The following is a 21,306-nucleotide window of genomic DNA, read 5'->3' on the forward strand; positions in this document are numbered from 1 at the left end:
CAAAGCAACTTCTGCACTCTTTTCTTTAAAATAGACTCAATTAAAATGCTATATGCATGGCTTCCGTTTGAGGCCTCGACTGACAGTAATCTAATACACAGGGTCACATGACCCCATCTAAACATCAGCTCAGTGTTTGTGTCTGGATAGAAAAAGATCAGAAAACTCATTAGTGGGACTGACAGACATATGGACAGACAGACAGAGAGGAAACCTATGCCCATAGCTAACTTGCCCTTCACTAAATTAAGAACCAGCGTGTGTTTCATCTTCATATAATTATGCACATGACAACATATTGAATCACTTAACAGCCATTCCACAAGAGCAGCAATATGACAGAAATGACATTCACTAGGATATTTAATGAATTGATTGTGATATGTGTAAGTGTAAACATTGAGTAATAAACCCCAATATCTTTATCACCATTCCCATATGTCTTTTGCACCATGCACTTTCAGTTCTATGGAAATTGGATTCAATCATACTGGAGTCTTTCTCTCTCTGCTCTGTGGCTAAGTGGTAAAAAACATATGGATTGTGAGGTTTGGGTTGTGAGTTCAAACGTCTAATGGGTCAGATCTGTATCTTTGCCTAAAAACTTACATTTGCTGTGTTTTGCACTAGATATTGAAAGTGACAGGTCATTTGGAAGAGATCTAGTAGATATAGAGGAACTATATTGGTATGCAGGAGCTATCACCCAATGCTCTGGAAAAAACATTCATAAGTCTAGTGTCTGTGAATGGACATCATTCACCATTCAGTTGGATGAAATCAGATCCCTCTAATTTCTTTCTTCCTTTTCTCTACATGTTGCTTTTTGGTTTGCTTTGGGAAAATGATGGCTTTAACAATTTAGCTTTTAACTACACATGAAATGATAACTTAAAATTCTTGAAGTTTATTTCACAGGCAATTCACCAAAAAGTTTTTTTTTCCAAAATATACAAATTTTGTTTATTAATTAAGTAAAAAACATAAGATTCTTTGGTTTCCCCTTTACAACTGTAGACTGTAGATACATGTACCTGCATGATGTTATGACCAACAATAAAACAGGAGCTAAAAATGTTTGTTTGTCAGCAGTTTACATCTGCATTTATATTTATCTGAGTAAATTTTCTATCAATTTTTTCAAAATTTTTTCTTTGTAAATCAAAACTCCAATATACTGCATTTTATTGCAAGGACATTCCAACAGGATATTGCAATTATACATACCGGTACATTAATTTGACTTTAATGGCAATGTCCATTTCTTTTCTAAATTTATCCATTATCTTTACTTACAGATACATGTAATATATTCTTTAATTCATTAAAAGCATGGCCCCATAAACCAACAGTTAAGGAATCCTGGCATTTATTTTGTCTGCATTGGATATTCCCTGCTCTACTGAAGGTAGTTTCATTGTCCAGAAAAATGAAATCATGAGGAACATAGCCAATTCTATCCTCTGTGCTCAGAAGTAAGATTTCTATCAGCATCATTAGATGTCCAGCATTATAATAATATTATGATTTATGTAGACATGAACATTAATTCAATGGTTTAGTCAGAAATATATATATATATATCATAATCTGAAATCAACTCTAGCTAATGCCCAGTGAAAATATACATGAGTGGTCTTTTTAGTAAAATTAATTATTTTCATGGCATTCATTTGAGACTTCTGGATTTTAAAATTTATTTGTTCCTTCTTAAACATTTGCTCTAATGCAACTTCAGGTGCAAATGTGTCTCCCTTAGTACTAAAAAAAACCAATATGATCTTCTACACTTTGCAACAAAATTTGCATTATTTCAGTTTGTTTTGCCATTGTGAAGTCCTAGAGGTCATATTTGAAATTCAGCTCCCTTGATTTCACACTGAAAGTTTTCATTATTTACAGCCATAAAAAGGTTCCAAACTAAAGTTCTGCTAGGTTTTTCAAGCCATTTTATGATAGTGGGGCAACATTGGCAGAACAGGGCAATCTCTCGGTCATTGGATCCACTTTCACTTAAGGGTGTTTTGATTTGTTCAGAAGCTGCCAATTGGTTTGTGTTAGGCAACAGCTTAACAAAATTCTTTTTAGCTGGCAGAGACAGCATAGGTCACAAAATAATCGTAATCCTGCCTCTTTTATATGATGTGAATAGATACCATCTAATTAGTAAGAAGAACTTATTTGCTATTCATAAGGTACTCAAACAACAACTAAATTGTCTTCCATTAAAAAATTATCTTTTGGACAGGTCTGGTCAAGAACATATGACAGAAATAAATGTAGCCTTTGTCCTTGTGTGCAATGAATCAAAGAAATCAATTTGATGTAAAAGACATTGTCTGTTATTATAGGGGGACAAGGCACTTAAAGAGACAAGAAAATTATGGAGAAACAGACAGATAGCAGGGCAAAGTCAAGAAAGTGCCCACAGTATGTGCTTAAGCTATGAGACATCAGCCACATTTTTGGCAACAGGGTTTCAGATGATAATGTAAAGATAAATCAAAATCATGGAAGATAACTGGCTGTTGGAAACCTTTTGATTATCGGCATGGTACAAACGAGCATGTAAAGTTTTTTGTAGTAATTAATGAACATACGAGAACCTGTCACTGCCACTGTGGCCTTGACTCTATCTCTCTGAGATACATGGAGTGAGTTCTGTAACTCAGATGGAATATATAATCAAATAAAGCTAAAACATGCTAAGACAGAACAGACTGACTGCAAAGTTACAATTTCATCAAATGGAATTATGATCATGTTGCTATACCTCTATTCATCACATCAGGTAAAAGTCAACATACAATGTGGAATTCAAAGTATTTACTATTTTTATATTTAACTACTGTAATACATAAAATTTGAAAATGAAACTCGTAAAGTTCAGTCAAGACAGACATTAATGCTCATCATATACCAAAAAAGCAATTTAAGATCTAGATCAAAATTTGTGGTAGTATCACAACATTTATCATACTTTATCTTTAAAATAAAAAAGAGACAACAAAAAAAAAAAACATCCCAAAGAGAAATCTGCATGTGCTTAATTTGCAAATTTCAAGGTCAAAGGTTAGAGAAACAGTTGTATTGAATGATAGCAAGTAAAACCCATCTCACTACATTAACAGGTCTTCTTCAACAGATACGAGTATAAAATTGTGTGTTTTCTTTACCAAAGTCAAGGTCAAAAGTCAAGTCAAATATCATTGTGGTGATGGAAATTGTCCTGATTTTTTGGTGAAAAGTGGGAAAATGTAACTTTAAAGTTCAATATAATTCTTGAAAAGTGTTAGAAAATATTATAGTTTTGTTATTGTAAAGTTTCTGGAAACATTGACAAGAGTCTATTTTCATATCTTACACAATTAAAATTTCCTAGTTAAATTTCCATTGAAAGAAATATTGAAAAAATAGCAAAGTAACTCTTCTGTGCAGGAGATATGAAAATTTGTTTGTGGTACATCCTTTAAGGGGAACCACTTTTCCAAGTTTGACGTCTCTCAATTAAAGGGTTCTCAAGATATTGAGGGGACAACAGCTGGTGTACCAACTGACCATGCAAGCAACAGATATACCGACTGACCAACCGACAGGTGCAAAACAATAAATCTCCTTTTTCAAGGGGGGAGGGGGGGTTAAAATATTTCATTTACCAATTTCATCAATTTAAAAGTCAAGGCCAGCAAACAGTAATATTTGAAATACCTTAGCCTGATTTACCCAATTTTAAGTCTGAAAATAATACTTTGAATATGCCACCAACAGCAGAGGTAATTGCAACAACTAAACTGAGCCATTATAATGATAGAAATTTTGGATGCAGTACAATATGAGGTGAAAAGTGAAATTTCAATATCTGAACAAACAAGTTTAATGCACACTATTACAACCTGAAAACAATAAGCACTGGTCCTCTCTTATAACTAAATGAATTCTCTAATAATTATACAATTTAAATTTTCAATCAGTTTGCAATACGAGTGAATGAAAACAAAAAAGAAAGAGTGAAAACAAAAAAGAAAAGTCTTTGATATCTTACTAAATTAATCTGCTAAGCAACTTTTCCTTTGTGTCATTTTTATTTTGGCAAGAAAGGGGCATCTAGTAAGCACCCTGTACATCCAGTAAGCACCCCTTTTCCAACTTTCTACGACTTGAATACATGGTAAATATGATTGTGCTAAATTAAATTTGTCCCACTTGGGAAAAAAAAATCTTGAAGCTAAATTCAACAGGATTTAATATTCAATACTAATTCACTTTCCATTTCAGTATTACAATGAAAGTTTGACTTCCATTAGCATCCCTTCATAAAGAACTTCAATTCTCTATTGTGTATCTTAATATGCCTATAGAATGATCTAATTTTTATGCTCTAAGACATAACAGAAACAAAGAGCAACATGGGAACTGAAATGGTCTGAAAACTCTCAAAAAGCATGCATCCACAGTGCCGCAGTTTTGAAATCAATGCATCACACAAACCTTCACTCTAAATATGGGTAAAAATGGTGCATTAATACCTGAATTCCCTCTCAATATAATATTCTGGCTTATACATTCAGCATCTATTTGTTAACCATGACATATAAGATTCTCTTTTTCAAATGGTTTTGTACATGAGAAAAATATCCTCATTTGAGAAAAGCTTATCTCATTAATGATGCATAAACATGATAACTAACAACAAATATCAACCTTTCAATCACAGAGAAAAGATCTGCTCTCTTTTACTGTTCACAGGAAGGGAAGCCTATGGGTGCTACAGGATTTCACATAAGGTGCTATGGTAGACACACTTTGTTGTTTGAAACAACAGCAAAATCTGATTAATTCCAACTGCTTGACTCATATGGTTTTGATTTTCTTTGTAATGCCAAATTTGAACAAAAAAACAAGTCAATTACTTTTGATTTAAAAACTTACATTTAATGTAAGAAATATCAGATTTTGGTGGTCATATTGGGAAGATCTGTTACTGGGGTGGAAACGAACAAGATTTGTATCATACCTCACTTAATCTGGATATACCATGTATACAGTACTGTATACAGGGTTATTTTGGCCCCATGTTATTTTTGCCCTTTCACACTTGCAAACAATTTTGCCCCATTTTAAATTCGCCCAGTCACAGTTCTGTTTAAGAAATTATACTGTGTTCTTTGAACTCACCCCATTTTAAATTTGCCAACCTGTGAGAAGGGCAAAAGGGGTTAAAATAAAACAGGGGCTAAAATTTCTCTGTATACAGTATATCTAATTTCACAATGATGAATGTTGGTCACCCATGTGGCACAGTGGTTAGAATGTGTAAGGAGTAGATCCATATGTTGCAGGTTTGAATCCACTGTGGGACGTGGAGACCAGTCTTTTGGATGATACCATATAAACCAAGGTCCCCGTGTCACAGTAGGTGCTGCCAAGAAAAAGATCCCTCACTGCTCAATGGCCCAGAGTGCTGAGTATAGGTCAAAATTTGCAGCCCTCCACCAGCAAGTGGTGGTGTCTCCATATGAGTGAAAAATTCTCAAGAGGGACTTAAACAACAAACATGATGAATGTTGCAGAGACCAATAACAGTAATTCAATGGCTGTGAAAATCACTTTAATATATAATTGTGCTGGACATCCTTTAATTAATGTGGATTCACAATAGACTACTTTCAGTACAACTTTTGCAGAGCAAACTGATATATTTTGGTGAAATATGATGTACATAACAACAAAATTGGTAAATAAACATCATTTGATTAACCGCCAACAAAAACTTCACCAAACATTATTGTAATTTGCCCTGCAAAAGAGCAGTACCAAAGTTATTGTGAAAAGGCTAACAGTAGAAATTATATCTATGGCTGTATCACAGAGTACAGCAACTTCAATAAAACCTGAAAATGATAATTACATTTATGACCCACACTTAGATGGAATTGCACCAAAACTGCATGTACAAGGAGATCGACTTATTTAGGTTACTATTTATCACTCCTTGCCAGTTATAGTAACCCCCCCCCCCTTCCTACAGCAACAATAGGTCTTAACTGATTCCATTTCATCAAGCAGTCAAATCTTTATTAACTTTGGAACTGACAGACTGACAAATAGACTGCCACTTTAAAGTGTAAGTCATTTCAGCAAGGATATGACAATGTATTACCAATCCACACACCGAGAAATCAATTTCCATCAGTGCTCATTAACATCAAGCTTAGAAATCGCATTCAAATTTGATCAATTAGAGAAATAGTATGGCTATGAGGTGTATCTGCCGCTAGCTACACATCTGTAGAAATGCAGAAAGAACATGAGACTCAGAGCAAGGAGTCAGGTAAGCGTTTTCTTGAAGCATGTATACCTTTCTGATTCAGCACTTGTGAAGACGACTATAAAAACGGGAGAAAAAACTTCTTTACACACCTCTAGATATTTTCATTTTTTTATTCATTAAATGTTAAAAATAACAATAAATGAATGAATGCGAAAATGAAAAGGATTCCATGTTAATTGTATTTTCAATATTTGGAGAGTTAATTAATTTTTAGATTGATTACTGATAAATGTCATGAATTTACATCCGCTTTTTGTTAATTGACTTTAACTTTGTTGATGCCTCAAGGTCCAATTTACACTGTAAATAGTACCTGAAAATGACACATATTTTTATTAGATGATTTTTGCTTTGTTTTGAAGTTAAAATTGAACATAAATAAATGATTTATTTGTATAAAAACAATTTACAGTTCTGCACACATACACAATATCATAAATTCATCATTATTGTACAAAAAAAAATTACTATCGATCAACATGCACTAATGATAATAATACCAAGATCTACCCCGATCTATAGTGGGCATTTTTGAATCCGAGATACACAATTCCACTATTCCTTGATCAAAGATCCTTTTTTTTTTCACCACAACTTTTTTTTTATTGATTTGTTAGTATCTTGGTTTTCTCATCACCATTGTATACTGGTAACACAAACAACCTCACTATAAAACAACACGAGGAAAAATACTGAATGCAGGCACATATCTTATTGATGAGAAGGTAAATTATTTTGAAAAAAAATATTGAGCATATGAAATTCCTCAATCATCATAAGTTTAGCAAGAAAAATGGCTTTTTCCTTGCTCTGTTCTTACATAATTAAAATGTTTTCGAATACTGAAAGTAAAAAAAAAAATATCTTAAAGCACTATTTCTTGTCGTCATAAATCTACTAAAAATCTATAAGGTGGCAAATTTGATGAATACTTTGATAGTTATACATTTCAATTCTATTACTGTAGAGATATTTTCATAAGTGAGAACGCAAACAAAACCAAGAGAGAGATAGAGAAAGAAACAGGATATACTCTGAACAGGTCCAATTTTTATGGTAACAAGATTTCTCTAAAGTAACTAGAGGTGTTCAGAGAATCCAGTGACAACTTTAATATGCAACACTCAATGGTAGACTACGAACTAAGGACATTATAAGAACTGTAATTTATGTCTTGCCAATTTTTAAGGTACCGACCAGGTTAATAATTGCAAAAGGACCATGCCTAAAGAAGTAAAAATGAAAATAAAATTATGTATAGTACAGTACTATACATAATTTTATTTTCATTTTTACTTCTTTAGGACTACAGCTACATTTTGACCTTGACTTTGGTGGAATAACCTTGAACAACTAAGCAAATGTTCTTCCTTTACAAAGGTCTTAAGTCAGATTTCACGCATATTACTCAGCTGCACATATTACTTGGCTGCACATTATTAAATTTTACAAATCTAGATCAGGGACTTTAACTTCATATGGTAATGAGTCCCACATAGGTTTTGCCCTCAATTAAGAATCCACAAACACCCTCATAAAATGTATCTGAAATGTCTTGAAATGGCAATTATCTGAAAAATTACATCATAGAATACATAAAAGGAGACATCAGTGTATGAATTTCAACTATATTCAGACCTGCAATTGATTATTTAACCTAGAAAAATAAAAAAAAAAATCACACAGAATTACTATGATTTTTATGATCGAGTCTTAAAATATTCTCTGCATTCTTTAATTAACCTATACAAAGATCAAGTGCAGAGCTGAATGAGTCTTTACGTCAACAAATTCTTATTTTTTTTAACAAAAGAACTGATGCCCTGTATTGTGATTTCAATTATCATGCTCTCAGAGATCACAATTAGCTGAATAGCGGAGTTCAGCACTTATGCTTACACATAAAGAAGCCAATTCCTATAGAGCGATGCCAACACAATTCCCAATGAAGAAGGATTTCTTGGAGAAATTTGAGCTTACACAGCCATTTATTTACAATCTAAAAATCTGCTTTGAACTAAAATTAAGGTCCATTGTACTGTGGCATTTTAAAATCCGTTTACACCCTGATAACAAATGTATGTTTACAATTTATGTTAAATAAATATATATTAAAACTTTACAATTCTGAAAAGAAAGCTTGACAATATTTATTCTTTTTCCTCTGACTAGCTGGAACACATTTTTGAAAACTTGGTCAAATAATACTCTCTTTAGGAAAGTCATTGAAATATGAACAATCAGCTTTATATAGAATTCTGTCTTGAAGCCTTTAAATAAATAATCCTGTCACTGCCGATTCTTAAACGACAATGCCAGAGAAAATCCACAGACCTAGTAAACAGTCAATCTGTGGTCTAGGTCCCTGAGGGGAAGCAAGAGTACTGGCTGATTTCTCAAATTTGGATTGAAAGTCTCAAAGACTTGGATATTCAGACAATTTATTCTTTGTACGAATAAGGTAGTATATGAATATTTTGTTTATTGACGCCAAGCGTGTACTGGAATACTGGGCTTAATTAAATGATATATTCAGGTACGTACATAGACTCTGAAGCCTCATGTCACAAAAATACAGATAAAGATATCTATCATTATAATTTTGTTTAACAAGTAAAAAGATCATATTTTAGGATAAAATTACTGTATTTTAGTGTATTGCCTCACTACTGGGTATGACACATTGGAGTTGTCTTTCCTTGTCCTATAAGATAAAAGTAACTAGTAGTGAATACTAGTATACTTGACTGTATGTACTTGATTGACTGATGATTAATTTCAGTTAGTGCAATGTATTTTGTACTCCATTAGGTCAATTTATTGATTCAGAATCACTTTTTCATTTGAAATAATAACCCCTGTGATGCATCAAAGATGAAGGAAATATTGGTTAGATCCACTCACTGGATTGATCACTTGTTGTACATCAACTGAGTGCTTCATAATCATATCATGTTTATGTTTATTTTTTTCAGCTGATTTGCAACTGCTGCACTAACATACAAACTTCAATCATTTCATATCTTAAATCTTAGTTTTATATCAACATGAAATAATAAGTTATCAAACAAACATGTTAAATTTTATACATCATATCAAAATTTTGTTTGTTTGTTTGTTTAACACCCCTTTGAGAATTTTTCACTCATATTGAGACGCCACCACTTGCCAGTGGAGGGCTGCAAATTTAGACCTATACTTGGCACTAACGGCCTTTGAGCATTGAAGGATCTTTTTCATGCCAGCACCTACTGTGACACAGGACCTCAGGTTATACGGTTTCATCTGTAGGACCGGTCTCCACATCCCACAGTGGGATTTGAACCTGCAACATAACTTAAGGATCAACTCTTTACTCTAGAGCAAACGCTCTAACCATTGTACCACACGGGTGACTCATATCAATATCAAATGCACACAATGTATCCATGTAATATGTTCCAAGTCAAAATGTAGTTGAACTATCAATGATAACAAGAACTAAATAGGGGAACACAGGGTTGTCCCTAAGTCCGGGGGGGGGGGGAATTTCCCCACCTATAATGATGTTATTCCCCGGTTATTCTGGTATTCCCCAACAATCCCCTGTTAGGGGAGAAACTGCAGACTCCCTTCTATTTTTTTAATGTCCCCTGCAATTTTAATTCTTAGGGACAACCCTTGGAACATATACTACAGTAAAACACATTTAGTTTGAAAACATTTACAGCAAACACCTGTTTCAAATAGACTCTTACTTTGTTCCCAGGAAATCAGAGTAGTGATTTAAAAAATGTACAAAATGAATAAAGAATTCATTCTGACATAATCTCTTGTAGTTGCACTATCTATGGTTTTTACTGTACAAGTCTCTTAATGCACTTGAATGCATAATTTTTAAGTGAATCTGAAAAACTGTAATAATTAAATTAGTAAAAAGAGTCATTAAAATAAACTGTAATTGATGAAATAATATAAACAGAGTTTCATCGCTCGATAAGCTATGGAAAGGTAATTATTTTGACAGAAAATTGGGTAAAATGTGTATTTAATTTGACTTCAATGAATAAAGAAGTTGGAGGAGAGTCATGAGCAATTTAATCAAATGTTTCTATTAAATAATTAACACTGTAATGTTTGACTTTCTGCATCAATAATTGATCATTATTGCATGACTGGTTCTTATTTTTTTTCTTTGTGTTTTTTAGGTTCATGGAAATATATCAATGAAATTTCAAGCTTATTTTCAAAAGAGAATTTCTGAGTGAAAATTTTATTCCGAAATTGAAGGAAACCCCTGGATAAATCCCATTTTCTCAGTAAATATTTCCAGCAATGGCCTTGACCAATGGAAAATTAACTGACACACAAATTTCCATCTACAGGCATCAGTGACCAGAATTTGTAGTTAAATCAATACTTTATTTCTGGAATTCTAGTGTATTTATTGAATTTCAGGCTTGTAATACACTCAGATTTGTTTTCAACAAATCTAAAATGGAAGGAATTGCTGAAGTGCAACCCTGAGAGAGGAGTTTCATTTTCAATTTTCAAAAAGTCAACCAAGCAGCCTGGCAACAAATTTTCACACATGACATACCCTTCTGCTTTTTACCCTTTCAGTCTTTGAAAATTTCATCATGAAACAGCATGGCAGGTATTGATTGAGTTCAAGAGAAAAAAGAAGGAAAACTAATTAAGAAATGTTAATCTGAACACTGTGAATCAAGAAAGAGTAAGTAATTTAGGAAAATAAAAAAAATATATACCGGTATGTAGATTGCAGTTGATGATGTAGATTGATATTAACCAAACATCACGGATATACCAAACAAAGTTACTGAAACTCTGGATGAAGACTGGGAAAGGAAGACATCCATATTACTATGTTTATATAAATGCAGAGAAATATTATAGACTTCTGTGTAGGAATGCACTGTGAATGATAAAACCTCATAAACATTTATTAGAAAAACTTGAAAGGAAGGAAGGTATCAAACTGTAGGATGATTAGAAAATAATAGCAATCGTGATTCTATTGTGTGGAGATCTGGCATATCTGAAGTGCACATAACCCCAAGTGCTTGAGAAGAAATAATGTAACATCTTCTGTGGTGGGTGATGTATAAAGTGGCTCCGCTGCACACACATCTTTATAGTATATAGTGAAGGAAATTTGTAAACTGCAGGGATAAAAAGTGTATTATTCTCTCACTGCAAGTGCATTAAGGAAAATTAATTCACAGGTGTCTGTCTTAATAGTGCTGCCCTGTTGGATGAAATTGTTTACTTAAGTTTCTGAATTCATTCATGGATGAATTATGAAAAGAAATTATACACTCCCATAAATCAGTGAGTCACTGATATAATTTCTCTATGATAATTAATAAAGTTCTTTTCTCATCAGAAGTGCCAATACAATGTAATAAAGTTACATGTAAGAACTGATTACGTTGTGAAGTGACTACAGACTGGGTTTTAGTGATCGTGCACTCTGGCAATGCCAATAATCGACACCAGAGTCCTCTTTGTAGTGGCTTTTACCACTTTATTACAATTCAAGTGTGCTTCCCAACAAATGGCTCCAAATGTCTCCGACCCAGAGACTAGCAACACCAGCACCAGCAACATGACCTCGCTGTCCTCAATGCTTGACTCCATTTCCTCATTGCAGTCTAATGGTACCATGTATAACATTTCCAATCCCGATTCTGTTACATTCCAACCTCGCTCCCCTTTATGGCAAAATGAAACGTTCCATTTTTTCTTTAACCCTCTTTCAATCAATGACTTAGTGGTGGCGTCTAATCGAACCGTCAATTTCAACTGCACTTCCAATAATATTCTCCAATATGTCAACAACGGCACGGGAAGCCAGTCAGGGAATTTCTCGCAGACTAAAGATAGCTCAGACTTTTCCAATATCAATCTTATAGTAGTAATCCAGGCCCATAACAGCGAAGTAGCCAGCTTAGTTCTTACTAAAGACAGTCATAATGGAGAGGAGGATAAAAGTGAGAAAATGGCCACAGAGCTTCCGGCTACCTCGTCGCTCATTTATAAATCCATCCAGTTAAACTCTGAACATAATTTTACCGTTTTGGCAATGCATATGGGCTATGCCACAATGTCCGTAACACTGACAGACACAAATGACTTAGAGAAGGTCAGGCAAGGAGCATACCAAACATTAGCACATGCGGAATATGACATACAGACAACAAGAGTGGGCAGACCCTCGGACTTTGCTTTTAATTGTTCAGCAGCAGCTATTGCAATACTAATAAGTTTTGGAATTGGATGTGTGACAGATACAGAAAGCTTAAAAAAACAGTTGAAGTACCCTGTCTCCCTGGTGGTGGGATTCTGTTGCCAGTTTCTTATTTTGCCTGTGGTGAGTATTTATATACAAGTTGAGTGGTGGTTTATCCCTGGTGCTTGATAAATGTATGTTCCCAGTTTTAATTACATGAATCACAGTCCCTGGATTCTTTCTGATTGGGGAGTTGATGAGGTTCAATCAAATTAGTAAGTAACCTGGTGGGTTTATAGTCTCCAGAGAGGTATGCCATGCAATATTGTAATTGGACTGAAACCTTATTAGTATAATAGATTAGTTTGTTATGTAACCAAAAGAAAAGGTACATTACTTGTACCCCCGTTAAAAAAAAGTTTTCAGGAAATGACAAACATGTTCTAGTCATCAATGTTTAGCATTCCCCCTGACTTCATCTAATAATTTTAAAAAAGTTTAAGAGTTTTCCCATATTCAATGGGATGTAATTTTAATATTAAAGTCATTGACAGAAAATTTACCTGATTTATAATTTTGAAATTGTCACATCTTTTGTGAAAACCTGATAGGTATCAAGAATTTTTTGAAAGTTCCATTCTTTTTATGACGAAAAATATTTTTTACAAAATCCTTAAAATGGTTTTGCAGTCAAATTTCGATATATGTTGACATTCAATTTGTTCCTTGTAGTAACATTAACCATGTCAAAAAAATCATTACAAACACGATACATTCTGGAGCAAATTTAAATATGTCTTATGTAATACTGGTGGTCACAGAATCTCTTAGGTTTTGATATCTAACAACAACTCCCAGATATATTCACTAGTCTCTGATTCAAACCACTGAGAAAAGCGTGAAACAAAGGGTATGAAAGAACTGGTAAATCTCCTACCATATTACGGCATATTAAACCTTTTTTTCTGAAATTTACTGTATCAAGTAAATCACGGCAAGTCTGATCAACAGAAACGCAAAGCAGAAAGTATCCAATCAATAGAATGGCAGGCTTATTTCTTTCAGGCTGTTGGTAGTATGTATGCTTTAAGGAGGGTACTTATTGATTGATAAAATACAAGCATTTTGTATCTCAAATTCAAATCATGAAATTTTCCACTTCAAAAAGAACATTTTTTTTTTCCACTGAAAAATATATGTGTAGAGTTTCTTATGAAAATAATTTGTTCTTAGTTAAAGCATAATAGTTAAAGCATAATAGTATTAAAGCATATAAACAAAATGTAATTTGTCTTCAGTTATTCCTATGGGAAAAAATGAACATTCTTTCCATGGAAAGAAAAATGTCCTGGTTTCTCCAAGGATATTATGCATTCCCAGTAATCAAGTTATTTACAATTAGACAAGGAGTCTACTTCTAAAGAACAGACTTACACAGTAGAATTCATGTGCACTAAAAAAACCCCCAAAAAACATCATGCAATCACGCAAAGTCAGCAAGCATCCATAAGCTAGATCAACTGTCATCAGTCATGATCGAGTCTCAAAATGTAATCAATGCAGAAATATAGTTTATAAGTCATGCATAAATACAAAAGTCATAGACTTCTATTTCCCTTTTTTGGATTAAATTATTATACCATTAATCACATATAGACCATTAGGAACTTTGAAAGGGGGGAGGGGGGCTCTGCTTTCTCCTTTTTATTTTTGCCAGTACATAACAAAGCCAATTTAGGGTTATGGGTGCCTCTGATATATCCATGGACTCAACAATTAGGCATATTATTGAAACATAAGGCATTCATACTGTTTTAACAGAATTATCTCTTACTAGAAGACAAAGTTATTCAAGGCCCTATATATTTTTAACCTTATACATTAACAACCCTAACATTTGCTTGAAGTCTATGACAAAAATTTCACAATCTTTTCCAAAAAATCTTTCTTAACACATAAGTGTAAATTACCCCCCCCCCCCCCCCACCACCACCACCACAGTCTTTCCACATTACAGTAAGTAGAGGTGGGATATCATAAAATTTATAACTGTGTTGAAGGATTTTTTCTATAAAATTGATCTTTCGATTTTAGCATTTTAATCTTTAGTCCCTCCTTAAAAGCTTAAGCCTTCTACATAGTAAATAAAAAGTTGTTGGATTGAAAAAGATTTCGTCATTCAATATGACCATATTAAAAGTTTCGATTTGTTGGCATCCACTCTTCATGAAAGACAGACATAATGAGACACAGAATGCTAGAAGACGACTTCAACAGGCATGTAGCTGATGTTGACCTGCAGAGGACACTGTCTATTTGTTAAGGCAAAAATACTGATACTTTGAGTTTCTGAATGAAAATCAATAGTTACACTTCTTTTTCTCGTCTCTACTCCAAATAAACTTAGATGTCATTGTAAGCAGAAAGAAGAACAAATTGGTAGTAAAATTTTAGGATGCTACTCAATTATCAAATTGATTCTTAAAAATTGAGGTTTTCCCTTCTGTAAGAATAAGAGAAGTTGTAACAAGTAAAAAGTTTGATCTGTTTGCATTTATGTTACATCAGCCCTAGCTTTCCTTGAACTTTTATCATATCTCAATTGCTGGGGTGGAATAGCTGGCTTAAACAGTTGGGGTTAAAAACATACCATACAAACTAGGTACTGGGACCACTAAGCTCACAAAATGATACCCCCACTCCCATGGACAGAAGAATGTATGGACGGACACCCCTGTCACTATATACCCTTCACTTTTCAAACAGGGGGTATAAAAATGGAGTTAAATTCATGCATATATCATGCATCATATCGAAATGTATTGAATAGGAAGGGTAAATGAACTTCATGGGTATATGAAAATGATGGGCCACATAAACTGATGCCAACACTGGAAAGACTGATTTATTCCTTTTGACACATAATTAACCCTCCAAAATTACAAAAAGCACTAAACACACTGTAAAAGTCATGCTCAATTTATGATAAGAACCCATGATTTATTGAAAATTAATCAATGAAAAACACAAACTGACTGTGGAAGATATTGATTAAGCATTATAAGAAAGATTCTTTGGTCACGATTAATGTAAAGCTAGGTAAAGCACAATCTTCTGGAATAGGGATATACCCATGCTATAGGATTTATGACCAGAGATAAAAGCACCCTTTCTTGGCCACAGAAGAAAGAACTATATAGCCACAGAGGTGACAAAATCTGCACTCGGTCCAGCATAACCAGATTGGTGCTGGCCGCAGGAAAACCTAATTGGATTGTGTGGGCTCTGTTGGCACTGAAGTCAGTGACATTTTTCCTACCCTCTAGTGGAACCAAATCATATAAATATCACCTCCTGCTGACTGCAGACCTATCTTAATGCCATAATTAGGTTAATACGAGCTTTCTGATATTCTCCACGGAAAAGACACTGTACACATAATAAGTTTGTATACAATGTTCAACAGACATTACTGGACAAATTTATTCTTTTAGCCGATCTCCTGATCAAGGGAGCTGTGGAAATTGTTCAGTGTGCATTGATTTTGTAATGGATGAAAGCTGAGAATGACATGAAGCCAAACAAGGACCAGCGCTTCCTAGATGGAACAGACCAAACATGGGGCTCCTTTTTCATCAGCAGCCCTCATAATATATATATGTAGTCAATAATGCTATGAACACACTCCATAAATGGTCCTATCAATAACAGTCTTAAATAACACAATGAATTTATCTCATATGGCCTTTTATGGCCTATGATTTTATCTAACTCATTCTTGTGAACTGAACAGAATTACTGCCTATATTAACTATTTCACATTTCTGGAAAAAAAATGCTTGGTCTCAATGGTATAAAGAAAATAATTCAGTATTTGTTTCAGATATTTAATTCTTTTGATAGTTTGCTGCACCCAGAAAACTATTAATCAAATGTCATTTTGGCCAAAAAAAGAGAGAAACTTTTGCTGCAACACTTGAATAAGCATATAATAAATACTGGTGTAAGCAACTCCATCATGATGGAATAGCACCCTATAACTTAATGTTTTTTTTTCTTTCAAATCTTAAACTGTTAAAAGGTCTGCATGGTCACAAACTTTGGTTAGTTTCCGAAAAAGAAATCTAAATGAATAAAATGGCTCTTTAATGTATTGGCAATTAATGGAGTTTGAGCTGGGACTAAAATTGTGTGAGATGCACTTAGTTTTGTACTATTATATCTTAAAATACAGTAAAAATCAAAATATATATTGTAACTAAAAAGTGTGATTTTTTTAACAGTATAAACTGCTCTCTTTTTTTTTTTTACAGCTTGCCTTTGGTATTGCCATGATGTTGCCACTTCACAATGATGTAAAATTTGGGTTGCTGTGTGTTGCTTGTGTGCCAGGAGGAGGCTTGGGTCATGTTGCTGTAATTCTTGGCGATGCAGACCTTCCACTTAGCTTAGCCATGAATCTCATAAGCATTGTGGCAATGTTAGGTAAAGGTTCTTTTAAAGTTTCCAAATCAAATTTGTTCACATAATTAATTTGGGGACTTTGCTGTTAGAAACTTTTATATATCATTAATACAAATTCCTAAGATATTAAGACATACATTTATATTGCTACTGTAATATGAATCACCTTTAGAAAGATGAGAGAATGACCAACAAGAAATAGTTCATACATACACACTATCTTATCAAAGGTTAATTAAGAAATGAATGCTGAAGTTGAATTATTTGTAGAATAGGTATTGTGACATAAACAAGAGCAGCTTAGTTTTAATAATCTGTCAATATAAGGTTTTATAATAGTATATACTTCCCAATATAGATACATATCACTAAATTTTTGCGACACCTTATTTTCTTGAGATAGTCATAAACTCATTATAAGCAAGACAAAATCTTCTCAAATTGTGGTTATAATTGCTCTGTATAATCTTAAGGAATACTAACATACTCGAGAATTAAATCTTTGCGAGCACACAGTCTTGCATAATTACGTGAAAATAAAGTTCTCTGGAATAAAAAGTGATTTACAGTATTTCATAAATCATACTTGATGAATCATGTATTGCTAAGAAATGTGAGAAAAGTCATATTTACCTGTTAATCTGAATCAGAAAAATTCTTACTTATTGAAGTGCCCAAAACAGTAAGAAACCTCAATCTGAATCGAAGAAAAATTCTGTCTTTATCATATTAAGTAGAAAGAAACCACAGTGAAACCAGTGAATGCAGAACTACAAAAAAAGATTAGGAGGTCAGAATAGCTAAAGGCAACTGTACAAAGATTAAATAAAGGCCATTCTTCACTATGCATTTTAATTTCTCTTCAGGAATTTATTTCAAAAGGAAAGAACAAGACAGAACACTGGAATAAAAATTAATCAAATATTAGTGTACGACCAATGTCCATAGTAAATTTGATTCGTCATTGAAACATTTTTGCATCATACAGAAACTATGAATTTTACTAGAATTATCAAATGATTTGTCTTTTTCATGACTGGGTGTAATACTTCTTTATAATGCACCCAACATAGACACCATGATCATTGTAACAGTCTCAAAGTGAGAATGACTCCTACCCACCAGAAAAAAAATCATCAAAACCCCCGAATGTACGTAACACATTTCAACAAGTTCTAAAATGCCATGTGTTACAATTAACATGAAAATGGTGACTTTGATATAATTGAAAACACCAATATAGTAACAGGGACAATTAATCAATTCTGGTTTCCATAATCATCAATTTAATTCCTTGATGGTAGATTCAGAGCACAGTCTGACGTCAGCTGTTCTGTTCTGCACACACACTCCATCACTGTAAAAACAAGACTACAGACAACTTTATACATAATTAGACTTCACTGTCCACTAAGTCAACTTTGCTTGAGGGGATGGGGGAAATCACTTTCCTCATTGTGTGTGGGTCTGTTGTTTGCAGTAACATTTAGAACCAAAAAGTGCATGCCTCTTGCAATACTATTGACTTTTTAATAACATTTTTGTGGTTTGTAATTACAACAGTACAAAACAATATCCAATAATTGACACAAAATGTCATGATTTCATGAATTTTTGAAGGGACTCTATTGAACTGATATTTTGCTGCATAATGGCTAAAATTTTTGGGACTATGGAATTTTTCTTGTGGCTAATAAGACATTTTTTTTCCCACCAACATTAGTCCATAGCTGCTTAAGGCCTATGTCAGTATACTGATACTCCAGGATCTAATATAAAACATGCTTATAATGAAGTGGCAGGGAGAGACAATTATGGTTTAATAAAAACATAATTTGATAAAGCCAATAAGTTCAAAATTTGTTTTAAAACTATAGGGAATGAAACCACTATGCTATAATCATGAATTCATTATAAACATGTACACTGTTTTAATGTACAAGTATCCACTTCAAATCACAGGGAGTATTAAGTGCAATGATTGTACATTTAGGGAGAATTCCTTATTTGTTTCACAATGATCAAAATGACCAATAACTTTACCAGCAAATTATTTCTGAATTAACAAAATGTGATATTGTCTGCTATGCTGGGCATAAGTCCAATTCATTTTTATTCCATCTAACCAGAATTTATTGGATGGTAACCTTGTGACCACACGGATTCTGAAATCTAGACCTTCAAATCAATACTTGTACTTCCTCCTGGGCAAATAATGTCCCTGGTTCATGCAATTTTTACATTCATTCTGAGATTATAAATATGAAGCTAATATTCACTTCTAACAGGCTAATTAAAACAGATTTCACCCGTGCAGGACTTTTGTGATTGGTGGAATTGGATAATCAATACCCAAATGAAAATGAACATAAAACTTTAGACAACTGCAACTGAGATCTAGTATATATGTTAGTTGCTCTTTTTGCAAAAAATATGTTACCTTTCAGTTTGTTCAAAACTATAGTTAAAACTGGCACAAATACTGAATGTTTTTGTTTCAGTATCTTCAATAAAGAGAAAAAAGTTCCATGTTGCAGAAGTTGCTACACTATGTCACATTTCTTTGTCATGCTAGTTTGGTTTTGAATTGCACATTGTTATACAGCCTTCCAAAGAGCCTTCATTAAATTTAACTAAAATGAATGGGTTCATCTTTTCAAACAATAAAATATACCCTTAAGCCTTCAACTCAGTAATCAAAATGTATTCTATTTATTACATACTAAAATTGAATTTTCTTTTTTTTTTCCAGGCACAGCACCTCTGTGGATATTTGTTCTTGGGCAATATTTCTACCGAGACCACAGAGTCATTCCTATATACAACTTTGAAATCTGGTTGGCTTCAACATTTTTTGCATATACAGCTGGACTTGTGATTAACCGGTTTAAGCCAGCCGTGGCAGATGCATTACTAACTTGGATTATTAAACCATTGATGCTCCTGGCATCCATACTTTATATAACACTTGGTGTGTATATCAACATGTACGTTTTTGAACGTATTAATGAATATGCAGTGTTATCGGCTTTCCTTCTACCTCTATGTGGCTTTACAGTAGCCTATATCACAGGAAAAATATTCCGACAAAAGGATGCCTTTTGCAAATCCATGGCATTAGAAACTTCCAGTTTGAACGTTTTAATTGTGTTAGCAGCAATTCGATTTTCCCTAGCATCAAATAAGAACAGTGCAGATTATGCATCTGTGGTTCCACTCTGGGTGATGTTTACAATTCCAGGAATATATGTGTTACTAGCAATATTAAGATTCTTCAAAGGTTGTATAGCCAACTTTTTGGAAAGTAGAAAACAGCAACAATTTCGACATTTTAGTATCGCCTCAGGCATTGTCAATCAAGCCAACATGGCTGCTCTTTCTGCTCCGTTATTTGTGACAGAAGTTACAGATGATGACCAAGGGTCTGTTAGTGAAAAAATCACCGTGTTATAGCAAAACCACAAGGATATATAGCTTGTTAGTCTGTTCTTACAACTTTGCATTTTCTAGGGAATATTTGTTCAGCATACCAATTAGCCAATTTTACTGTCACTATTTTTTCTCTGTTCCAAGTGAAAACAACGATTTTGAATGTCTCTCCTAGCTCTGCACTTTGTATACACTTTATAAACCTGAGGCATTTTAGTTTCTTGTATTACTTTTTGTTATCCATGTTATATAGATTAAAAAAATATGATTTAACATATAACCCAGCTTCTATCAGATTTAAGTCCGATGAGTTAATTGGCATAAACTTAATCCTGAGTATCTGAGTATAATACCTTGACATAAATATCTCCCCACTTCAAATCAAATTTCTGATGACTAAATGACCTTGATGATTTACAGTATCCTTGGATCAATTAAGGTCTAATACTCCAGTAATTTTGTCTCTATATAACAAATACCTAACTATTTTTGCATAGTTTCCTGAGGAATTTTATAAAGCATTAAGTATTGTATACTATGCCAAAATAGCACATGGCTATCTTCACTAGAAAAATATGTCAGCATCAAGCTAGGGCTCGAACTGACACAATCCCAAAGAATGTCAGTCCAACACGCTACCAATTACACAACAGAAATATTGTATTATGCAACATATTTTTTAAGAACATGTATATAAATGTAGTTTTTAACATTTGACACAGACAAGAAATAAATAAAAATCATTTCCAAATGACATATCACTGACAAAGATCCTTACATGAACTGGTACTCTGGAGCCATTAATATGCTTTTTGATATTATGATTGATTAAAATATGTTCAAGAAATCT

General features: G+C 33.4%; 2 protein-coding genes across 3 annotated transcripts in view; one reads left to right on the forward strand and one right to left on the reverse strand.

Moving 5' to 3' along the window:
* Window positions 1-21,306, reverse strand: part of LOC133200156 (trafficking protein particle complex subunit 13-like) — a 62,997-nt gene that overhangs the window by 27,885 nt on the left and 13,806 nt on the right. The window lies entirely within an intron of this gene.
* On the forward strand, window positions 558-20,736 carry LOC133200155 (uncharacterized). 2 transcript variants are annotated; one of them, XM_061335915.1, is made up of 4 exons: window positions 558-578; window positions 10,519-12,704; window positions 16,877-17,048; window positions 19,780-20,736. In XM_061335915.1, the coding sequence occupies exons 2-4, from the start codon at window positions 11,811-11,813 to the stop codon at window positions 20,478-20,480; spliced, it is 1,767 nt and encodes a 588-aa protein (XP_061191899.1). In that variant the 5' UTR covers window positions 558-578; window positions 10,519-11,810; the 3' UTR covers window positions 20,481-20,736. The 2 variants fall into 2 exon arrangements, with proteins under 2 accessions (XP_061191899.1, XP_061191898.1); XM_061335914.1 differs by lacking the exon at window positions 558-578 and adding an exon at window positions 2,352-2,430.

This window comes from Saccostrea echinata, unplaced genomic scaffold, assembly GCF_033153115.1.
Source record: "Saccostrea echinata isolate AGI-Se365-2 ecotype Australia unplaced genomic scaffold, CSIRO_AGI_Sech_v1 ptg000037l, whole genome shotgun sequence".
NCBI classification, from domain to species: domain Eukaryota; kingdom Metazoa; phylum Mollusca; class Bivalvia; order Ostreida; family Ostreidae; genus Saccostrea; species Saccostrea echinata.

Excerpts from the sequence above, each read along its gene's own strand:
- LOC133200155 (XM_061335915.1), top strand. The coding sequence starts at position 11,811 with ATGCCAATAATCGACACCAGAGTCCTCTTTGTAGTGGCTTTTACCACT. Across the intron at positions 12,705-16,876 it reads AGTTTCTTATTTTGCCTGTG|CTTGCCTTTGGTATTGCCAT; the intron begins GTGAGTATTTAT and ends TTTTTTTTACAG. Across the intron at positions 17,049-19,779 it reads AAGCATTGTGGCAATGTTAG|GCACAGCACCTCTGTGGATA; the intron begins GTAAAGGTTCTT and ends TTTTTTTTCCAG.